The 19,702-nt window shown below is 39.1% G+C and overlaps 1 protein-coding gene across 1 annotated transcript; it reads right to left on the bottom strand.

The window, feature by feature from the left end:
• Nucleotides 1–129: 129 nt before the first annotated feature.
• On the bottom strand, nucleotides 130–19,692 carry LOC145992097 (glyoxalase domain-containing protein 4). The gene is made up of 6 exons (XM_083128328.1): nucleotides 19,410–19,692; nucleotides 15,301–15,350; nucleotides 13,720–13,985; nucleotides 9,427–9,582; nucleotides 5,086–5,261; nucleotides 130–477 (listed from the first exon to the last, which is right to left on the bottom strand). The coding sequence occupies exons 1-6, from the start codon at nucleotides 19,497–19,499 to the stop codon at nucleotides 370–372; spliced, it is 846 nt and encodes a 281-aa protein (XP_082984454.1). The 5' UTR covers nucleotides 19,500–19,692; the 3' UTR covers nucleotides 130–369.
• Between the last annotated feature and the right edge of the window lie 10 nt (nucleotides 19,693–19,702).

The following is a 19,702-nucleotide window of genomic DNA, read 5'->3' as shown; positions in this document are numbered from 1 at the left end:
ACTCCACACCCCCTATATGCCTTCATGGCATGGTGCAAAGAACAGGGGAGCACTTTACTTTTTTCCCTTTTATTTTTTTAACATTTAGCCTAGTATTTGGCTATACACACAAATCAAACAATCTTGAAATAAAGGCTTTCGCAGAAAAATATGGTTTATTGTTTTCAATGTATTCGAAAAATAAAATATCTATACCAGATACATCAAAATATATGTATGTAGCAAATACAATGTAACAAGGGAAAATAGTAAATGTAGTAATAAAAGACTTGCATTAAAATAATCATTGCAACAAAATATTTATGAAGAACCTATTCAATACTGAAAGTGCAGTTTTTCAAATCATTTCAACAGTAATCTTGCTGTAATTTACTTGTGTATTGCCATAGCTTTGTTCAACATAACATCAGCGTCTGGTTCAACTTGCGAGAGCTTTCGGAAGCTCTCATCATCAACAAAACAGATCTCGTAACCATCCTGTGAAAGAAAAGAATATCTAGCATCATTAGTGTATCCTTTAAATTATTTCAACGTAGCCAATAAAAACCACAAACTACGCTGAAAATATGAGGAAACATTTATTCAGTTGTGATCCACATTGATGATATTCCGAATCGTAAAGCAAGTCAAAATGGCTACATTTCCATAAAAGTTTATTATTTTACTTGTCAGTTCACTTTATTTACTGCACTTCACTATGCCATCACGAAGACTCGTATAAGACTTACACACTATGAAAATTGCAAGGTATATGTACAGTTGAGACTGCTTTATATGTAACTCAGTTTTGCGTAATTCAGTTTTATGAGCAAATTACTGTAGGTCCTGGCAAAATATAATTTAAAAACTTGTTAATTATTTGTACATAATGCATTTATACATTAAACGTTATTTGTACGTAATGCATTTATATGTTAAACATTATTTGTACGTAATGCATTTATATGTTAAATGTTATTTGTACGTAATGCAATTATACATTAAACATTATTTGTACGTAATGCATTTATACGTTAAACGTTATTTGTACGTAATGCATTTATACATAACTCTGGGTTATACGTACTAGTTTTCATAAAATACACTTGATTTTTACGTAACCAAGCTACAAAAGTGACAGTTGCTGCTGGTCGGTGGATAACAGAAAGAGGAAAAATTACACGCTTGACCAGAAAGTATTATACGGGAAGTGGATGCTAATCGACATAAAATTAAAACTCAAATAGCTGCAGATTTAGGCATAGCTTATACCACACTTTGCATAGTCATTAGTAAAAGAAATGCTATTTTAGACGATATTTTATAAAATTCAGTAGTAAAACTACAGTGTCTACTGTAGTATTTCAGTATCAAAGTTTTCAAAGTGGCAAATGTACTTAATCAAACTTTTAGATTCGTTACTTTATGACAGAAATTGCATTACGTACAAGGTTTGTCCAATAAGTATCGGGATAGATTTTGTCCGGCCAATGGGAAGGGGTGGAGGGTGGTCTCTGTGGGTGGGATCGGTGTTGCGGGATGTCATGTGAGCTAGAAGACCCAGCTCAGTTGCCTCCGAGCCTTTGGAGTGTGTAGGTCGTGCCTGAAGTGAAAGTGTGTTTAGTGCTTGCATCGAAAATCAAGATGCAGCGAACCATTGAGAGGCGTTGTGCCATCAAATTTTGCGTTAAACTGAACAAATCTGCTACGGAGACTTTTGATATGATCCGTGAGGCTTACAAGGACGAAACCATGTCCAGAACGCATGTTTTTGAGTGGCATAAAAAATTCAAAGATTGCCGGGAAGACTTTGAAGATGAACAACATGCTGGACATCCAACATCGATCTGAAACACTGAAAATGTGGCCAAAGTGCAAGAACTTCTGAACAGTGATCGCCGGTTAAGTGTTAGTTTGATAGCACAGGAGTTACATTTGCTGAAATCCACTGTGCATTAAATTGTGACCGATGATGATTAGGGTCCGCCGCATCCGAAAGGAGATCACAGATTCCTGGCTGCTGCATCACGACAATGCGCCCAGTCGCACGTCGCTATTTGCGAGGGAGGCACTGGTCAAACATTGTGCACAATACCCTACAGTCCAGATATGGCTCCCTTGATTTCTTTTTGTTCCCTCGGATTGAAAGGACATCGTTTTGGGACGATTGAGGCGGTCGAATCAGCTTCGATGGGGTGCCTGAACAGCCTTGCAGTTGCTGACTTCTAGGGGACGTATGAAGTGGAAAAAGTGCTGGCAGCGGTGTATGCAGGAGGGTCATATTTTTAAGAATATTAACACATTACATATATCTTCAATAAATTTCTTTTTATGACTTCAGTTCCAATACTTATTGGACAAACCCTGTATATCTTGTTCCTCAAAATAGATACAATTACAGTATTTTAATAATGATATGACATGGTATCTAAATCTCATTTGTAAGTAATTCACAGCTATACATATTATTTTCCCTTCACCTTGACATACATATAACTCAAGTCCAACTGTATATCATGCTATGCCAAAGTTCATTAGTTTTTTCACTACATTGTACATAAATATTAGAACTGAGCCAACACTGATGTTGATGTATCAGTGGCATCAAAAAGTGTTGGGTCTGATTTAATCACCAATATTGGTCGATACTTTATTGGAGTCTAAATATCCATTGTGGGGAAAAGAACTGATTTTCTGATTAATAAATGTCTTACGTGAAATTATGAACATTTTTTAAAGCAAGTAAATTTATATGATATATTTCCCATTAAAAACTTCTAAAATTTATAAATATTCTGAACTGCTTTAAATTGTTTCAATTTCAAAGTATGAGAACGTATATCTGCAAAATATATACCAGATGTTCAAATAAGAAAAATAAAAAGGCACAAGTGGATCCCTTTTCAAAATTCAATATTTTAGCTTCATATTCAAGGGTTTCTTCCGGCTTTCCAAGTAGTTTAAAACAATAGGAAACTTGCAACATTGGTTAAAATGAAAAGAAAGTTTAAATGTCAAATTACGAAAGCACAACTACATGTACATACCTATTTATACTTTTCTTACCAGGTGTTTCATAAATAATTGAGAGGTTACAAAAAATATTGAAAGTAAACTACTGAACTTACATTATTGAAACCAGTCCTGAACGATCGAGGAACGCAAACAGTTTGTGCGTATATGTTTTGTTAATCGGAGAGTTCACATCCCTGCCTCTAGGTGACACTCAAATGACCCACATCACTCACAGTGTTTTGTGCAATGTTTTGGTCCCTAAAATCACCAGACCTTACACCATGTGACTTCTTTTTGTAGGGTTTCATCAAAGACCGGGAATTCGTCTCACCGATGCTGCGTGATATCACAGTCCTAAGGGAGCATATCAACCCAGCGATGGACACTATCGACAGGCCCATGTTGATGCGAGTGTGGCAAGAACTAGACTATCGTGTCGATGAGTGCCGTGTCACCCGTGGTGCACACATTGGACATTTGTAGGTGTAAAAAAAAAACTGTTTGACTTCTGGACTGGATTCATTAAACATATGTTATTGTGAGACATGTACTTCGAAAGGTTAACTTTCAAAGTTTAATTTCCACGCAGTGTTTCCACTTTCCACCACTAGGAGTCAGCAGCGAGCAGGTAAATTACGTTGACTGGAGAACAGAGATCTTTCTGTGTGCTTGATTATCATGTGAACAAGTCTGTGATTAGTGTGCAACGGCATTTCTGTACCAAATATCGGAGAGAACCACCTACAGGGAAGGCCATTCGAGTGGTATGAACATTTCAGAGATTCGGGCTGCATCTGTAAACGAAAATAGACTGGCCATCCGTCGACTGGGGAAGAGACAGTGGAAACGAGTGCGCACATGTTTTGTGCAGAGTCCACGTACCGGGCAGCGAGAGAACTTCCACAGAAAACTGTCTGGCGGGTTCTGCGGAAACGTTTACAAATGAAACCCTACCGCTTGCAACTAGTTCAAGCCTTAAAAAACACTGAACACGAACACGAATGCGATTCTCCCAAAGTGAATGTCTTTTGTGCCATTTCCAATGAAAAGATTTAAAAAAGATAAAAAAAAGTAAAGTGTTCCCCTGTGCTTAGCACCACGCCATGAAGGCGTATAGGGGGTGTGGGGGTAACGCCCCACACTTTCTTGATCCGGTCATGAGTGGGGGTGATGTGATCAGCATCACGCCCCTGACCACCTTTACCCCCCAGGGTTTCCCCAAGGTACCCATGTTATTCGACGCTGGGTGGGCGCCGGAGCCACTTCCAACGTTAGAAAAGTTCCCGGATTTGAACCGGCCGGGGATCGAACCCGGAACCTTGAGCATGGTAGTCAGACGCGTTACCGACTGAGCTACCGCTTTATGGGCCCTTTTTCTTCCATGAATGTACTGTGACAGGACTTGTTTTCCTTGATATGCTGCAACTATGGCTCGTTCCACAGCTTGCAGAGGATAGCACAGATTTCATTCTCCAATTGGATGGTGATCCTGTGCATTACCATGGCAGCGTTCGGGACCATCTCAATGGGCATTGGAACAACGTTGGATAGGCTGTGCATCTCCGGAGGATAGACCTCTCCTTCATTGGCCACCTCGTTTCCCCAACGACCCATGTGATTTCTTCTTCATGTGGGGTTTTGTCAAGGATCATGTTTACGTACCACCACTTCCAACAACATTGGATGACCTGCGTGCCCGCATCACAGCAGCCATTGCTGATATTGACCGCAACATGCTAAACAAGGTTTGGCAGGAGATAGATTATCGGCTTGATGTGTGCCGTGTTACGTGAGGTGCTCACATAGAACATTTGTGATTTGTTTGAAAAAAAACTTTGACAGTTTACCTTTCTTAGCACATGTCTCACAATAACATTTGTTTATTATATTTCACAGAATAAATGTCTGAAATTGGGTCCATCATTTTGACTTACCCTGTATATGTATTTTATGTATTCATTAATCAAACAATACACTTAGAATTAATGGACCTTAAACAGTTTTTAAGATCTTACAGCAAATTCATTTTTGTACTTTTATTTGCAAATAAGCTTCCAAATTATACTTATGTTTTAAACAGGAAAGACTTACAGGGTCTCCCAAAATAATCACTCGCACAGTGGTCTTCCCAGGTGTGTCTAGTGAAATAAGTGGAGTCAGAATTGTGTTCTTACTTTCTTTTATCTTCTTATCTATGGCTGGTTGGTCATTGAATGGGCAAGAGAATGCTATTCTACCAAATGCTGTACCATGATTAACTTCAGCACCTAAAAAACAAAAGTTGAACATTGTGGGTCATGTGCAGTCAAGACTACATAATCGAATATTTCACACTAAAGTGTCAAGTGACACACAGGTTTCACACCAAACTTCCAAGTAACAACCTGGATAAACACTAAAGTGGATCGAATGCCACGTTCACATTAAACCGAGTTTGTTACAACCTGTCACGTTTCCTGTGCTAACAATTGCTTTGCAGTTTCGGCGCCAATGAGAAACGAGGAAAAAGTCATCTGCTGGGCAGCGAGGGGAAAATGGAAGCGAAAAGAGAGGCGTTTGTATCTGGAAGAAGCTTGTTTTAGAAATATGGTGTTGAATTTGTGCATTCCCTCATCTCTTATGCGCAGTCTGACTTCTGCTTTACCCAACATGGAGTTCACTTCATCTACAGTGCCAGCAACGCCATTTGGTTTCTGCTAGAAATGTGAACAACATCCCAAGGAAACACTTCATATGACAATTGATTACAGTGTGTTATACTTCCAAAGGGCCATTCATGTTGACAGAGTGTATATTGAGCACTACTGTACTGACAAACTAAAAATCAAGTTTTACATGTCAGACTTTTGGTTGTTGTTACTTCAGCACCACATTTCCACCTGGTGGTGAAAATGTGAACTATATGTTTTCATCAGCATTCGCTTCCCAATGGTCTCAATAGCCTCTATTCCAAGCTTCATCATAATCTGTTGTAACTCCATTAAGCCTTGTTTCCATGATTATGAAAAACTAAATATGCTGACCAAGGCAGTAATTTATTTTATTTTGTACTTGATACAGAGTCTGAAGAAGACCTTGCTAGAAGGTTGAAACGTTACGTTAGTTTATGTTTTATAATAAAATAAATTACTGCCTTGGTCAGCATATTTAGTTTTTCATAATCTGTTGCTTCAAACAGAATCCTGTGGGATCATAGTAGGAGGAATTTAATTACATGCACCACATTTCTACCTGGTGGTGAAAATGTGAACTATATTTTTCCATCAGCATTTACTTCCCAATGGTCTCAATAGCCTCTACTCCAAGTTTCACCATAATCGGTTGGTTCAAACAGGCTCCTGTGGGATCAGAGGAATTTAATTCCATGCACCACACTTCCACTCGGTGGTGAACAATTGAACTTTCACCATCAGCATTCACTTCCCCATGGTCACCATAGCCTCTGTACCAAAGTTTTGTCACAATCTGATGCTTCACAGGCTACAGAGGGACCTTGAGTAGAGGAACTTAAATTATGACTACTTGGTACATCTAAGGGAGAATTCACACTAAAGCGACACGTGGCAGGTGACACATGTTGCTTGGAAACAAATCAATCAGCAGCAGTGGCGTGCGGTGATAAATCAGGCAGGGGAACAGGTCACCTGCACTTGCTCCCCCTCGCATGGGTGTCTTAATATAATACAATAGATCAAGTAAAATTCAACCCTTATTGAAATGTCAGAAGTGACAAACATGAGGCACGTTAAAATTATATGACAATAATAATTTTAAAGCAAATGTGATATAATATAAAGAAAACATTAAAAATAAAATTGTTGATGCGCAACAAAGAAAAAATTGATAATATAAATTTATGAGTCATCAGAGAAAGAAAATAATATTTTGTCGTGACCTGTTTCATCTCTTTATTCGTAGATTAAGTTGACGTTTTTCATAGAGTTGAGTATTCTTGTAATTCAAACGTCCTCAATGCAATAATGGCACACAGATGGTTGAGTTTTTTCATGACGTTCGCTAGATTAGTCAAGGTGGCTACTGTAGGACCATAATAAAATTCAAGTATAATTCCCGGTTTTCAAGGCGAACTTTACAAAAATTCAAGCAGATGTTTTATCTATTTCAAACTAAGGTTTTACCGTCTCTCACCACCCACACACATACACACCAACAAATACTTATATTAACAATATATGGTTTGTGCGATTCCAATGAATCCAATAATTCTAATCCACTTTGATGGTACATATATATAATTTAAGGCACGGACATTTGTCATTTCACATAGCTACTAGGCAGTGGCGTGCCCAAGGGGGGGTTGGTAGGGGGTTATACCCCCCCCCTTTGGCCCAATATCTAAAAAAAGAACGTCAATGGTAGGAAAATATGACAAAATGAAAAAGTATAGGTAACCCCCCCCTTACACAAATCCTGGGCACGCCACTGTTACTCGGGACTATAAATACATCTACAAACACAAGTCACAAATGTTACGGGAAATAGTAATCTACGAAAAATTGTTAATTCTATAAGAATTTTAAATTTACCTAATCAACTTCAAGATATTTTATCTTGCAATAATCTTCCGTCCATCAGATGGATTGTTCCGCAAAGAACACTAACAAAGCAAACGGATTGAGAGAATTCTGTTTTATTTTCCACGCAGCTTTCTTTTCTTGATAAAAGTAAAATCTAAACTGTGAAAAACTTGTTTCAGGTCATTAATAAATATGTATAAATTCAATGGAATTGGGATTTTAAAAAGTTGCAATTTTTCATGTCTACAGAGAAAATTTCAAGCAGAATTCACGCACAATTCCCGGAGCCAATAATTCACACATAATTCCCGGAATTCAAGAAATTCCTGGTGAGTAGCCACCCTGTTAGTAGAAGTTGTTAATGTGACAAAACCCGACCTGTTCCAGACTCCCTTCTCAGGATTAAACAAGAACAACAATATAATTTGCCACTGGAAGAATATTCAGTCAATAATTTACAGAGTTGTAGTAACTCGTTTGAAAATGCTCTGTGTATGATTTCGTTTTAGTTTTTAATTCAGTTAGAATATGTGTTGGTTTGTTGTATTTTCTGCAAAGTTGAATGAACTAAAGGCTTTCGTCCTCAGCCGGTCGATCATACAACACTCGCAACATTCGCTTCTTGTCCTGCCACTGCATGCCTTGAAACTTTGGTCTTGGGGTTGGTGGAACAGGTGGATGTGAGCTGTTCCCTTGGAAGCTATTTCGCAGTGTTTAGCCAAGGCATTTAGCAGAGGCTTAGACTGTAGAAGATTTTTTCAGTTCGTTATGAATGTCAGACGCAAGTTCTCAACGAGATTAGGAAGTTATGGACTTTCTACACTCAAAAGTATCACTTATGACGTGATTAAACTTCAGCACATAGCAAAAACGGGAAGAAAAGCGAATCCGCAATATCTCTCTGAGGGAACAGCTAGAGTGTTCAGCTTCCGTGGTGTCGTGGGAATCGTCTACCTTCACGCGTGGTCGGAAATACTCGGCTTCAGACAGTAGAGGGCATGATACTAAGAGACCATGGTAGAGCATGGGGTGAGAACCATGATGCGTTGGGGGTAGATGACGTCAAAAAACGTCCAGCCACGGTGAAAGATTTTCTTCAGTGTTACTTTTGGAAACGTTGATTTCGGGAGAAAGAAGTGTTCTTATTATGTTAATATAAATAATTTAAATAGCCCAAAAGCGCAGTAAGTATAAGGGAACAGCCTGTTCCCTCTGTTCCATGGAGGGACCGCCACTGATCAGCAGCAATGTTTCACACCATATCAGCATGGCAGGTGGCACAAGCCTGCATTTGATTGGTGAAATTCTCAAGCGATATTTGTCGGTTGTCGTATTGGTGTGAATTTTCCCTTAACGTTTTCAAGTGACATTCCAGGAAACTTTCAGAAAAACCAGAATCATCTAAACGAGTTTTCACACTGTATGCATGGCACCTAAGTGGCATGACACACTTCACATGTCACTCTGCCACTTTGACTGAGTCGTTTTTCATTGTTTGTTGTGCATACACTGTGAATGCTTTCTCCAGACTGATGGAAGAAAGTGGTTGTTCAGATGTGTGTGTGTAATTTGTGGTGAAGTGATCTTTGTCTGTGAAATATGTCACCTGTTGCTGCACCATGAAATCACCCTAAAATCACTCCTCACATGGGGAAATAGAAACAGTGTATTAATTTATTTCACATATTAACAGAATATCTTCATATGCTTATTAACTTTTCATGGTACCTGCCAACGTTATAATTACTCTTTTTTTCACTAAGAAAGTTAATATTTGCTTTCTACACAAGAAATGTCATCCAAAATATCTAAATACTTGATAACTATGATATCTTCTGTGACACATTGGCTTTACAGCTAGACAAGCACTATGCAATAAAAGAAAAATAATTACCACTGTTCACAAATTCCAGCTTTGCCTGGTTTTGTTCAAAACCGAGAAGTAGGGAATTTTTGTCTTCATTATAAACAGTTAATCCTAGAACATTGTGCCAGTAATCAAGTGATTTCTGAAAATTTGATGAAGCCAAGGTAACTTTCTCAACAGGATCTGAAAGGAACAAAGCAATTAAGAACCACAAATTTCTGAAAACGTACCTCTAAAGCTACTCTGTTCTAGTGTAAGGAAAGTCAGCAAGTAGGTTACAAATAGATATAAAAAAATACTAAGATAGGAACTTAAAATGATTTATCATTATATTTACATATCCCCTTATATAAGTGAATCTCATCCTTCGTCAGACTGCAATGCAGTAAGTTCTTTTCTTGAAAAGTTGGTGTCCCAGTCCCAACAATTTTACTTGTATATACCTTTCTATTTATTTTTAAAAAAAAACTTTATGCATGAATTAATATGTACCCTTGAAATTTATTAATAAATAAATTATGCCATAATCATAAAGAGTAATAGTTTCATTATGTCTAGGTATACTAACAAATATAAAAATTGGTTCAGGTTAGTTGTCAACTACTGGAACTAATAAAACATGCTGTTTCTTCAGGCCAACTGAAACTGCTGTCTCTTCAGGCCAACACCATTACATTAATATTGTAAGAGCTGATTTTCATTGGTGTGTTGCATTTGGTACACCAGAAACATCCAATTGATACAGGCACATATTTTTTGTAAATAAAAAAAAAAGTTCGGTAAAAAACAGTCAATTTTGGGTTCAAAAGTAGTAAATAAAATAAAATTTTGGTGTTATAGTAGTGAAAAAATGGATCAAAAGTTGTATATAAAATGACATTTTGGTTTTAAAATTGTGAACATAATCCAAAATTTGATTTAAAAACTGCACTTGTTGCTACCCTTCTAATAGCACATTTATGTACTTACCAGAGTATTACGTTTATTCCGATATAAAGGGATTCATTCTTGTTTCTCAAATATTTATAGCAGAATTAACTGAATTGCATAACTCACAGGATATTCAAACTTCAGAAAGTGTCGCGTCGGTTAATAAACTCTAAATCGTGTTTAAGAGTCCATTTGGATTTTGCAGTTCATTTTGCATCATAACAGGGTAGGAAATGCACCTCACACCTTCCAGAAACATTAAAAATTAACATTACAATGTGTTATTTCACATTTCATGTTTTCATAAAAAATTAAATTTGCATGCCCCTACCAATCAATTAATACTAGGAAATCGATGACTACATAATTACTACAAAGCAGCAACATAATGAGGTAATTCAAAAATTCTCTGACATTCATTTTTGATTTGTTGTTTTAAGTCCACTTTATGCAAAGTAAGGCTAATCGGGACTGGACCTACAGTTTAAAGTGGGTTCGGAAACAGTTGTGCCTCCACCGGGTATCGAACCTGGGACCCCTTGATTATAAAGCGACGACGCTACCATTGCGCCATTGGGGAGGTCCTCTGACATTCACATTTCTGTCTCACTACCATATCAATATAACAAAAGTACTTAAATTTCATGTCATGTTACACAGCTACACGTTCGTAGAGTAGTTTAACAAAACTTTTGTGTTCATCTTAAAATAAAACAAATTTTAAGGAACTTTAGAAAGGCTGGGTAAAGCTTATGATTTGTCATTTTTCAACATTATTGGAAACAAGACTTCAGTGCACGGCTACAAAAGAGAAAATTTGTGATATTGAAGGTCTTGGACTGATCACCAAATACACCGCAGCAGGATGATTCTGGAAGTTGAAAAGCAATGACACCAGTCTGGAGAAGAAACAATGGTATGGAAGGGTTCGATCAGTGACAACCAAGCATGGATCCTTCAAACTGTTCAACAGAAGCACACCACCATCACTTGCAGATTACCCACTGAGCTTGTGGCTTCATGTCTCACCATAGTTTGCCACCCACACCAGCTTAGCTACTGGAGCAAATGATCTCCAGAACTGATGTACCAGCAGGTACAAAGACAGATGACACTTTGTAAACAACTGTGAACAAACTCTAAACAACAACCAGTCCATGGAATAGCTTTGATGTTTTGTTCAGCACACCCAATATCCTACACTGATCGTTGAAAAATGGGTATTGTCGCACCATGACGATGTTCCAGCACAACTTTCAGAATAGTCCAAGCAAAGTTGGCAGAGAGGAAAAGATTGAAATTCTGCTACACCTAGCCTACAGTCTGGACCTTGCACCATTCATCATTTCCGGTCATTGGATCACATTCAGAAATTTAGTGGAGGTGGTCAAGAATGGGCTCTGCAAGTTTTTTGGCATCCAAATTGGCTAAGTGCTGCTGCCTTGGAATCAACAGTTGACAGGAAGATAGGCCAAGACTATAGCTAAAGCCCACGCAATGAAAGAACCGACAGTGACTTTTTATTTTCAGATTGGGAAGTTTCCAAGTACAAAAAGTGATGTTGTCACATGCCACATTTTTGCCCATTGTAAATATTCTGCTATAACAACGCACCCTTTGCTTGCAATTGAGGCAGAGAATAGGGGACCACTTAATTTTCTAACTGAAGAGAAAGAAAGAAAGAAAGAAAGAGAGAGAGAGAGAGAGAGAGAGAGAGAGAGAGAGAGAGAGAGAGAGAGAGAGAGAGAGAGAGAGAGAGAGAGAGAGAGAGAGAGAGAGAGAGAGAGAGAGAGAGAGAGAGAGAGAGAGAGAGAGAGAGACACACACACACACACACACACACACACTGTGAGTGCCTTGGATTCTGAACTATTGCTCTGATGCTGTTTGGCAATGCTACAATTTCCAGCCACCATGGCAACTGGACAAGTCAAAGTAGAATTCCAAGTTAGTTCGTTCATCATGCAGGCTTCAGTAATGACATTTATTCCCAAGAATAATGTATTTGTTTGTATCTTTTGCCTTAACAAAAAAATTGATGTATGTGCTCAAGAAGCTTTAAATCACCTGAATATACAAGGATCGTTCAAGGTTGACCGGGATTTTCGTATGTAAAAAATCGATGATTAGCCGGATCATGATGAAACGTGAGGGTGACGTAATGTATTCCTTCGCGAGTAACTAGCGCCCGGCATGACGTATTTCGCGCATGCGCAGCAGTTGCAGCGAACATGGTGGCAAGCAGTGTGTCTGTGGCTGTGGAGCAGCGGTGTGTAATCAAATTTCTCGTGAATGAGAAAGTGAAACCAGCTGAGATTTTCAGACGATTGCAAGCACAGTATGGTGAACAAACGATGTTGCGGACAAGAGTGTACGAATGGTGTGAGCAGTTTCGCGAAGGACGGGAGCTGGTGACAAATGAAGCGCATGGACACATTCGCCCGACTGCAGCGACACCAGTGAATATCGCACGTGTTGAGCAAATGATTCTTGAGAACCGGCGAGTAACAGTGCAGGATATCTGCCGAGGTGAATATCAGTGTCGGGACTGTTGAGACAATTATTCACGACCACTTACGCTTCCGCAAAATCTGTGCAAGGTGGGTTCCCCGCCAGCTGACATTCGATCAGAAGTGGACATGCAGGACGGTCTGTGAACAGCTTCTGAATCGGTTTCGAGCAGAAGGTGATGAATTGTTGCAATCCATCATCACGTGTGATGAAACATGGTTGCACAATTCAACCCCAGAGACCAAAAGATGCAGCATGGAGTGGCGGCATAAAGGTTCCCCGCCCCCCAAGAAAAGCAAAACACAGCCGTCCGCTGGAAAGATCATGGCAAGTGTCTTCTGGGACATGAAGGGTGTTATCCATGTGGATTTTCTGGACAAGGGGAGCACGATTAATGCCCAGTATTACTCCACATTGTTGAGTGGTGCTGTACGAAAGTCCATTCGCAAGAAAAGACCTGGGATGTTGTCTGGAAATGTCATTCTTCTCCATGACAATGCCCGCCCTCACACGGCCCATGTGACAACAACAACTCTGGCCGACATACGCTGGGAAGTTCTGCCCCTCCCCCCCACCCCCTACAGTCTGGATTTAGCCCCCAGTGATTATCATTTGTTTGCACCCCTTAAAGACCATCTGGGAGAGAAGAAATTCACGACAGACGAAGCACTGCGGAGCCAAAGGAATTCGGGAGCTGCCAGAACGATGGCAACGGTGCCTCGGCGCGCACGGAGAATACTTTGAAAAACTGACATAGTTTGGTGTTTCTTCTGCTACCTATTTCCTCTGCAGAAATAAAAGTCCCGGTCAACCTTGAACGACCCTTGTAAATGCTACTAATTTCGAAGAAACTGAGGCACACTCCCAAATTATTATTACCTTTATCAGTTGGCTGCGGTTCATTTACAATGAAGAACTTGTACCCATCTGGAGCCTCCAAAATATGCTTTCCATTATCTTCTTTCACAGGCCAGTTGTGCTGCTTAGCTCGTTCAAGAGCCTCTTTTGATCTGATTGTGATTCCTTGAAAATCATTCCCTCGCTCGTAAGAATGGATTCCATAATTGTATGTTAGTTCAAGCACAAAATGGTTGTCTTCTGGCCCATATCCGATCATTGTCTTACTCCATCTTGTATTATATGGGCTGGAAGAATATACTGAAATTATCTAGTATATGTGATAGTTAACATCTATGGCAGTCTCCTATCTCTATTTTGGTTATTTTACTTTGTCTTGGGTTAATTGCAACAATGAAGATGAAGTGATGGAACACAATTACGCATCCATGTCTTACCCAGGACTCAATCCTAGGACTACTGGATTTTCAGCATCTTATGCCAACCACTTAATCACAGGGGCAGCAAAGAATAGTTTTCAAAACAAAATATTTCATACGTTGAACATTTTTTTGCATGGCACGTTCAAAAATTAAACATCTTAATTCCCTAACTATGCACATTAGTTGCTTAACATTATAAAGAATGGATGTACAGAACCAGTGGCGGTTCCCACTTTTTGGATATATTTTTATTAAATTTCTTGTTGTATGTTCTTTGAACACTTCATTTAAGCAAAGCTGTGGTCTTAGCGGGCCTAATTCTCTGGCCAATCGGTTTTGGGGATTTAAAATTTGACTTTGTAATAACTCACCTGATTCAATTCACTTTATTTTCACGTGCATGGTAACACGTCAGTAAAGAGCTCACTAAATAACACCAGTTTATCAAAACTTTTCAAAGCAACCCTCGACAAAACTTCCCCACCTCCTTCTTCCCAAGTTTCCCCCCATTCCCTTTGTTCAGTAAGCCACGGTAAATGGATCCAGCCACCATCTAGCGGGAAACTGAAAAACAGCACCCAAAGTGTTGGGTCTCAGCGATATTGTGAGCATTCGACCTCTCCCGCATTTCAGAATGTAGGGATGATGGATGATAAAGCAGAGATGCAGGAAGTCTGCAGCCAGAATGTGACCACTGCTATGTTGCCAAGTTTCCCCCAAAGCTGTCTTAGCTCCAATGAATACTGCTTGCGGCCCAGCAAATACAAGTGTTGCAAAAAAATATAAATTGTTGTAATTTTTTTTAGATACATATGGATGGAGGGGCATATGACCATGTGATGTAAGGGTAGAACAGCGCCTGTACAGAACCAGTGTTGAAATTCAGTGGTTGCAAAATAACTTCATTTACATTTTTTTAGCCAACCAATTTGAATTATACTTGAGTGCAATTTGGTTAATTTGTATCTGCTTTCTAGACACCCTAGCTTTATCTAAAGTTCATCTGATCAATATTCCAAGAAAATCTCTTCAGGAAAGTTGCAACACATACGCAAGTGTGTTTCACTTCAGCCTCACAAAAGTTGCACTTGTTCAAATGGAACAAAGTCTGGGAATGACATAAAAAACAGAATGAATACCTGCAATATTTCAAGAAAGACAAAAAAATCAGAAAACTCACCCATTACATGTAGCTTCACATCCTTCAGAAAACTCTTCATGCCTCAGGGTCTGAAAATGGAGGGGGAAATTTAGTAAACTGTTATAGGACAATACAGAAGTAAACAAAACCTTCCTCCTATCGCTGTTTCTTTGGACTCCCACATATTATCATATGAGAATTGCACAATCAGATTTTGAGCCTTAAGGAACTCTTCTTGGGTGTATTCTTCTTTAATGGACCTAATTTTACTAGAATAACAAGAACAAACGAGTGACGAAGACAAAAATTCTGGTATTCAAATTATTCCTTATATATTCTAACTAGGCTACAAGAAGTTGTGGTAACAGTGTCATAGATCGGAGACACATTAAAATAGCATATTTTGTGTTTCGCATGGTTCGTACTTACCAATTTTGTATTGCAAAACATAGTTCGAGGTGCCATTATGCTTTTTACACAAAAACAACACATTCTGAGTGCTTTTCTATTTTATTTTTATTCCTTTCTTCGCTTCTGGAACACACAATATGGTGGACACATCTTCACTCATGTTGTGGGTATGCAGTGTTTCAACCTTCTACAGAAAAATACCTAATATCGTGTTTGTCACCGGTGGAAATTATACATTATGCATGGGTATCTGACGGATAGCCCCACGAACCATACACGAATAGTCCCACAAACCATTCATGGATAGCCCCAAGAACCATTATGGGTAAAAATTTACTATCCTTTGGACACCTCTAATTTTCTTGTTTCGTCAATTTTTGACATTCGTACTCACGTATCTGCTTCCTGAAGGTGTATCAATGTTGTTTTGATGAAATTAATTGCAATTTTTCACATTATCAGTACGTCTTTCTGATAGGCCTTTTCGCTTGCCTGAGACGAACTAACCTAACCACACGCCAATGGTTCGTGGGGCTAGCGCCAATGGTTCACAATTATTTCCAATTTCTAGATCCTGATACTAACACGACACCAAATTTTAACTATGTTTCCTAACCTAACAGAACTAACCTAACCACGCGCCAATGGTTTGTGGGGCTAGCGCCTATGGTTCACAATTATTTCCAATTTCTAGATCCTGATACTAACACGACACCAAATTTTAACTATGTTTCCTAACCTAACAGAACTAACCTAACCACGTGCCAATGGTTCGTGGGGCTAGCGCCAATGGTTTCCTTTCTTCACGACCCCGTGTTCAATTAGAAAATCCACTGGATCCTCCACACCCAGTACAAGCTTCACCACACATCCAGGACACGTCATCCTTCTAACTCTCGTTCCAAATGCAGACAGTTCGAAACACTGGATACCCAATGAACATGAACAAAACACAATCACGACGCATCATAATGCAGTCACGACGCGTGATGGTGTACAAAGGTGTACGCGCCAAACGGTAATCTCCGTCGGAGAATTAATTTTCAATGAACAACATGAATTTCAGCTATGAAACATTCCCACATCACACAAGACACTTTCCTTTTGTTCGACAATGCTACAGGAACTTATTACGGTAAGTAGTTTCTTCTGTAAAAATAAATAAATGTGTCCGAAGGATAGTAAACAAGTTCCAAAGAAAATATCTCGACGAACGTTGTAAACCTTGGAGAAACTCATTTCAGTAAGTAGTTTCTTATGTAAAATTGAAGAAATGTGTTTCCGATCTATGAAACTGTTACCGAAGTTGTATACGTAAAAACCTCGGTAAATATGCGATATCGCCCGAACGGATTTCTTCAAATTTACAGGAGGAACTATTTACTGAAATCAGTTTCTGTAGCATTGTCGAAGTTCTTAGAGGTATTTTCTTTTGTGGAAACTGAAAACTTCAGCATAGAATGCTGCAGAACAAGAAATAATCACTTTTTATGTAAGGAACTTGCACTTTCTGTAAAGCGACAACATTATGCCATTGTTTCCATTATGTACTGCAGATGGCACGAGCATCGAAAGTCACGCGGTCTCGCCAGTGTCTCCAAACTTGCCTTTTTTTTAACAATAATGTTTGGTACTACTTTACTATACCGGAGACACCTATCAATGATTTATTTCGCAATTTTTTATTGCTAACATACTATTCTGCATTGTGGAACATTTCTTTAGGTGAAATAATGAATTTGTAACGAAAATCATGTCTATTTCTTACATTAACGAGTACTTACTGTTGTTCCTTATTTCTCACAGACCATCGTCGGGTAGCCCCAAAAACCATTGACATTAGCCCAAAAATTCATGATAGCCCCACGAACCATCACGGGGACGAGATATGCGTACTAGGTTAGGTTCCATTAGCACTCCTTTCGTTCAATTTAGCATATACGGACAATACGAGAGCGTATTGTGCTCTCGTGCAGAAAGCAAATGGTGGCAGCAGAAATAGCGCAACGGAAATAGGTTTTCGTAGAAAACCAAATGCATTCGCATTAAAATGGATCAAAACTACATTCCCGAACATCAACAACGCTACAGAAAATGATTTGCGTAAGTACTTTTTCCTGTAAATTTTAAGAAATCCGTCTCCGGTATAGTAAAGTGTTACCTAATTTTTTCTTCTTTTTTTAAACTATGCATACCTAACCTAGCCCAACCTAATCTTGCTGGAAATGGTCCGTGGGGCTATCGTCAATGGTTTTTGGGGCTATCGTGGTTTTTGGGGCTATCTGTCAATGGTTTGTGGGGCTATCGTGAATGTTTTTTGGGGCTATCCGTCAATGGTTTGTGATGACATAATGACCACGAAAGTAGGTATTCTTCGGTTAAGAAGGTTGAAACACTGCATACCCACTCCAAATCGGCAAAACACAAGCTTGACGTGCGATGATCCATGACGGGTGCACGCCATATTGTGTTACCCAAGCGGAACAAGGAAGACAAATAATGACTCGTAATATGAAAAGTTGACACTATTTTATGGTAAAAGGCATAACTTCACCTTAAAAATCTTCCGCAATGCAGAATAGGTAAGTATCAATGCTAAAATTAACGAAACAAACGAGTGACAGGTGTTCGGGCGATATCGCATAATTTCCTTATTTCTTTTGGGGGGGTCGGTCGAAAACCCCACGAACCATGCACGGATAGCTCCACGAACCATTCATAAATAGCCCCACAAACCATGCACGGATAGCTCCATGAACCATTCATAAATAGCACCACAAACCATTCACAGATAGCCCCACGAACCATATATGGCAAGGTTAGGTTAGGTTCTGTTACATTAGGCAAACATAGTTAAATTTGTTTTTCAAAATTAGAAATTTTTTTTCGGGTTCGAAAACCCCACGAACCATGCACGGATTGCCCCACGAACCATTCATAAATAGCCCCACGAACCATTCACGAATAGCCCCACGAACCATTTCAGTAACACGAAAGTAGGTATTTTTCTATGAAGAAGGTTGCAACACTGCATAACCACTGATCATGGACTACGCTAGTCAAGATTTCTCCGCCATATCGCGTGTAACGCAAGCGAAAGCGAACAAAATAAAAATACTCGATATTTCGAAAATTGAGATTATTTGCGTGCAAAAAACGAAACGCGAACTTGAAGAACCCTTAGGAATGCAGAATACGTAAGTATCAATGTGAAAAATACGGGCTAGAGTCTAGTTTACATCCTTCTTGCCCACTCCTTCTTACCCGTTTACGTCTTTCTTGCGCACTCTTTCTTGCCCGTTTACAAAACCGTGCTAGCAGACAGCCGGCGCTCCGGCATTCGTAGAGTAAGTAAGTTTATCTTTTTACACTTTCTGTCACTAACCATTCACGGGAACGAGGCATGCCTATGAGGTTAGGTTAGGTTCCATTAGCATGCATTTCACCCCTAAATATGTGCTTCATCATCGAAAAATGTCCTCAGTACGTTCAATCACGCATATCCGGACAACATCGGTTTTTCTCGATTTTTTCCTCCAGGAAATTTTTCCTCGCCTTGGGATTTACTTTGTTGAATTCCTTATAAAATAACCTTTCCAACGATATATGACACGTATTCCTTAGGAAAAGGACGTAAACTAGACTCTTACCAAAATACGAAAATAAGGGAATTAGAGACGTTTGGTGGTTACTGAAATTTTAATAAAATGTTACCAGAAATATTAAACTAAACCAACCTTCATTCCCAAAACATCTCGGAAAAATTTTACTGATGCAGTCCTATCTCCAATTTTGAAAACCCAGTGAAGAGCCCTCCCTGCGATCATGTTTGTCAAAGTAAACTCGCACCCTATTTAGCGACTTATGATTTCTTTTTTATCCTGTGGCAATGATACCTGACAACAAAACCTGACAACTAAGTGCAGGGGAGGGTGAATGGTTGATGACGTCGTGATAAAATTTAGAGCAGAACAACAAAGGAGAAGCGATGTATAAATTAATTACTTCCAAGGTAAATTACTTCAACCCT

Source organism: Lepisma saccharinum, chromosome 9, assembly GCF_977018435.1.
Source record: "Lepisma saccharinum chromosome 9, izLepSacc3.1, whole genome shotgun sequence".
Taxonomy (NCBI): Eukaryota; Metazoa; Arthropoda; class Insecta; order Zygentoma; family Lepismatidae; genus Lepisma; species Lepisma saccharinum.
This window is presented reverse-complemented; position numbering and strand designations above follow the sequence as displayed.

Coding starts and splice junctions, on each gene's coding strand:
- LOC145992097 (XM_083128328.1), bottom strand. CDS start 19,499: ATGATCGCAGGGAGGGCTCTTCACTGGGTTTTCAAAATTGGAGATAGG. Junction 15,351..19,409: donor GAGATGTTTTGGGAATGAAG/GTTGGTTTAGTT, acceptor CTCCATTTTCAG/ACCCTGAGGCATGAAGAGTT. Junction 5,262..9,426: donor GCTGGAATTTGTGAACAGTG/GTAATTATTTTT, acceptor TTTGTTTTTTAG/GTGCTGAAGTTAATCATGGT.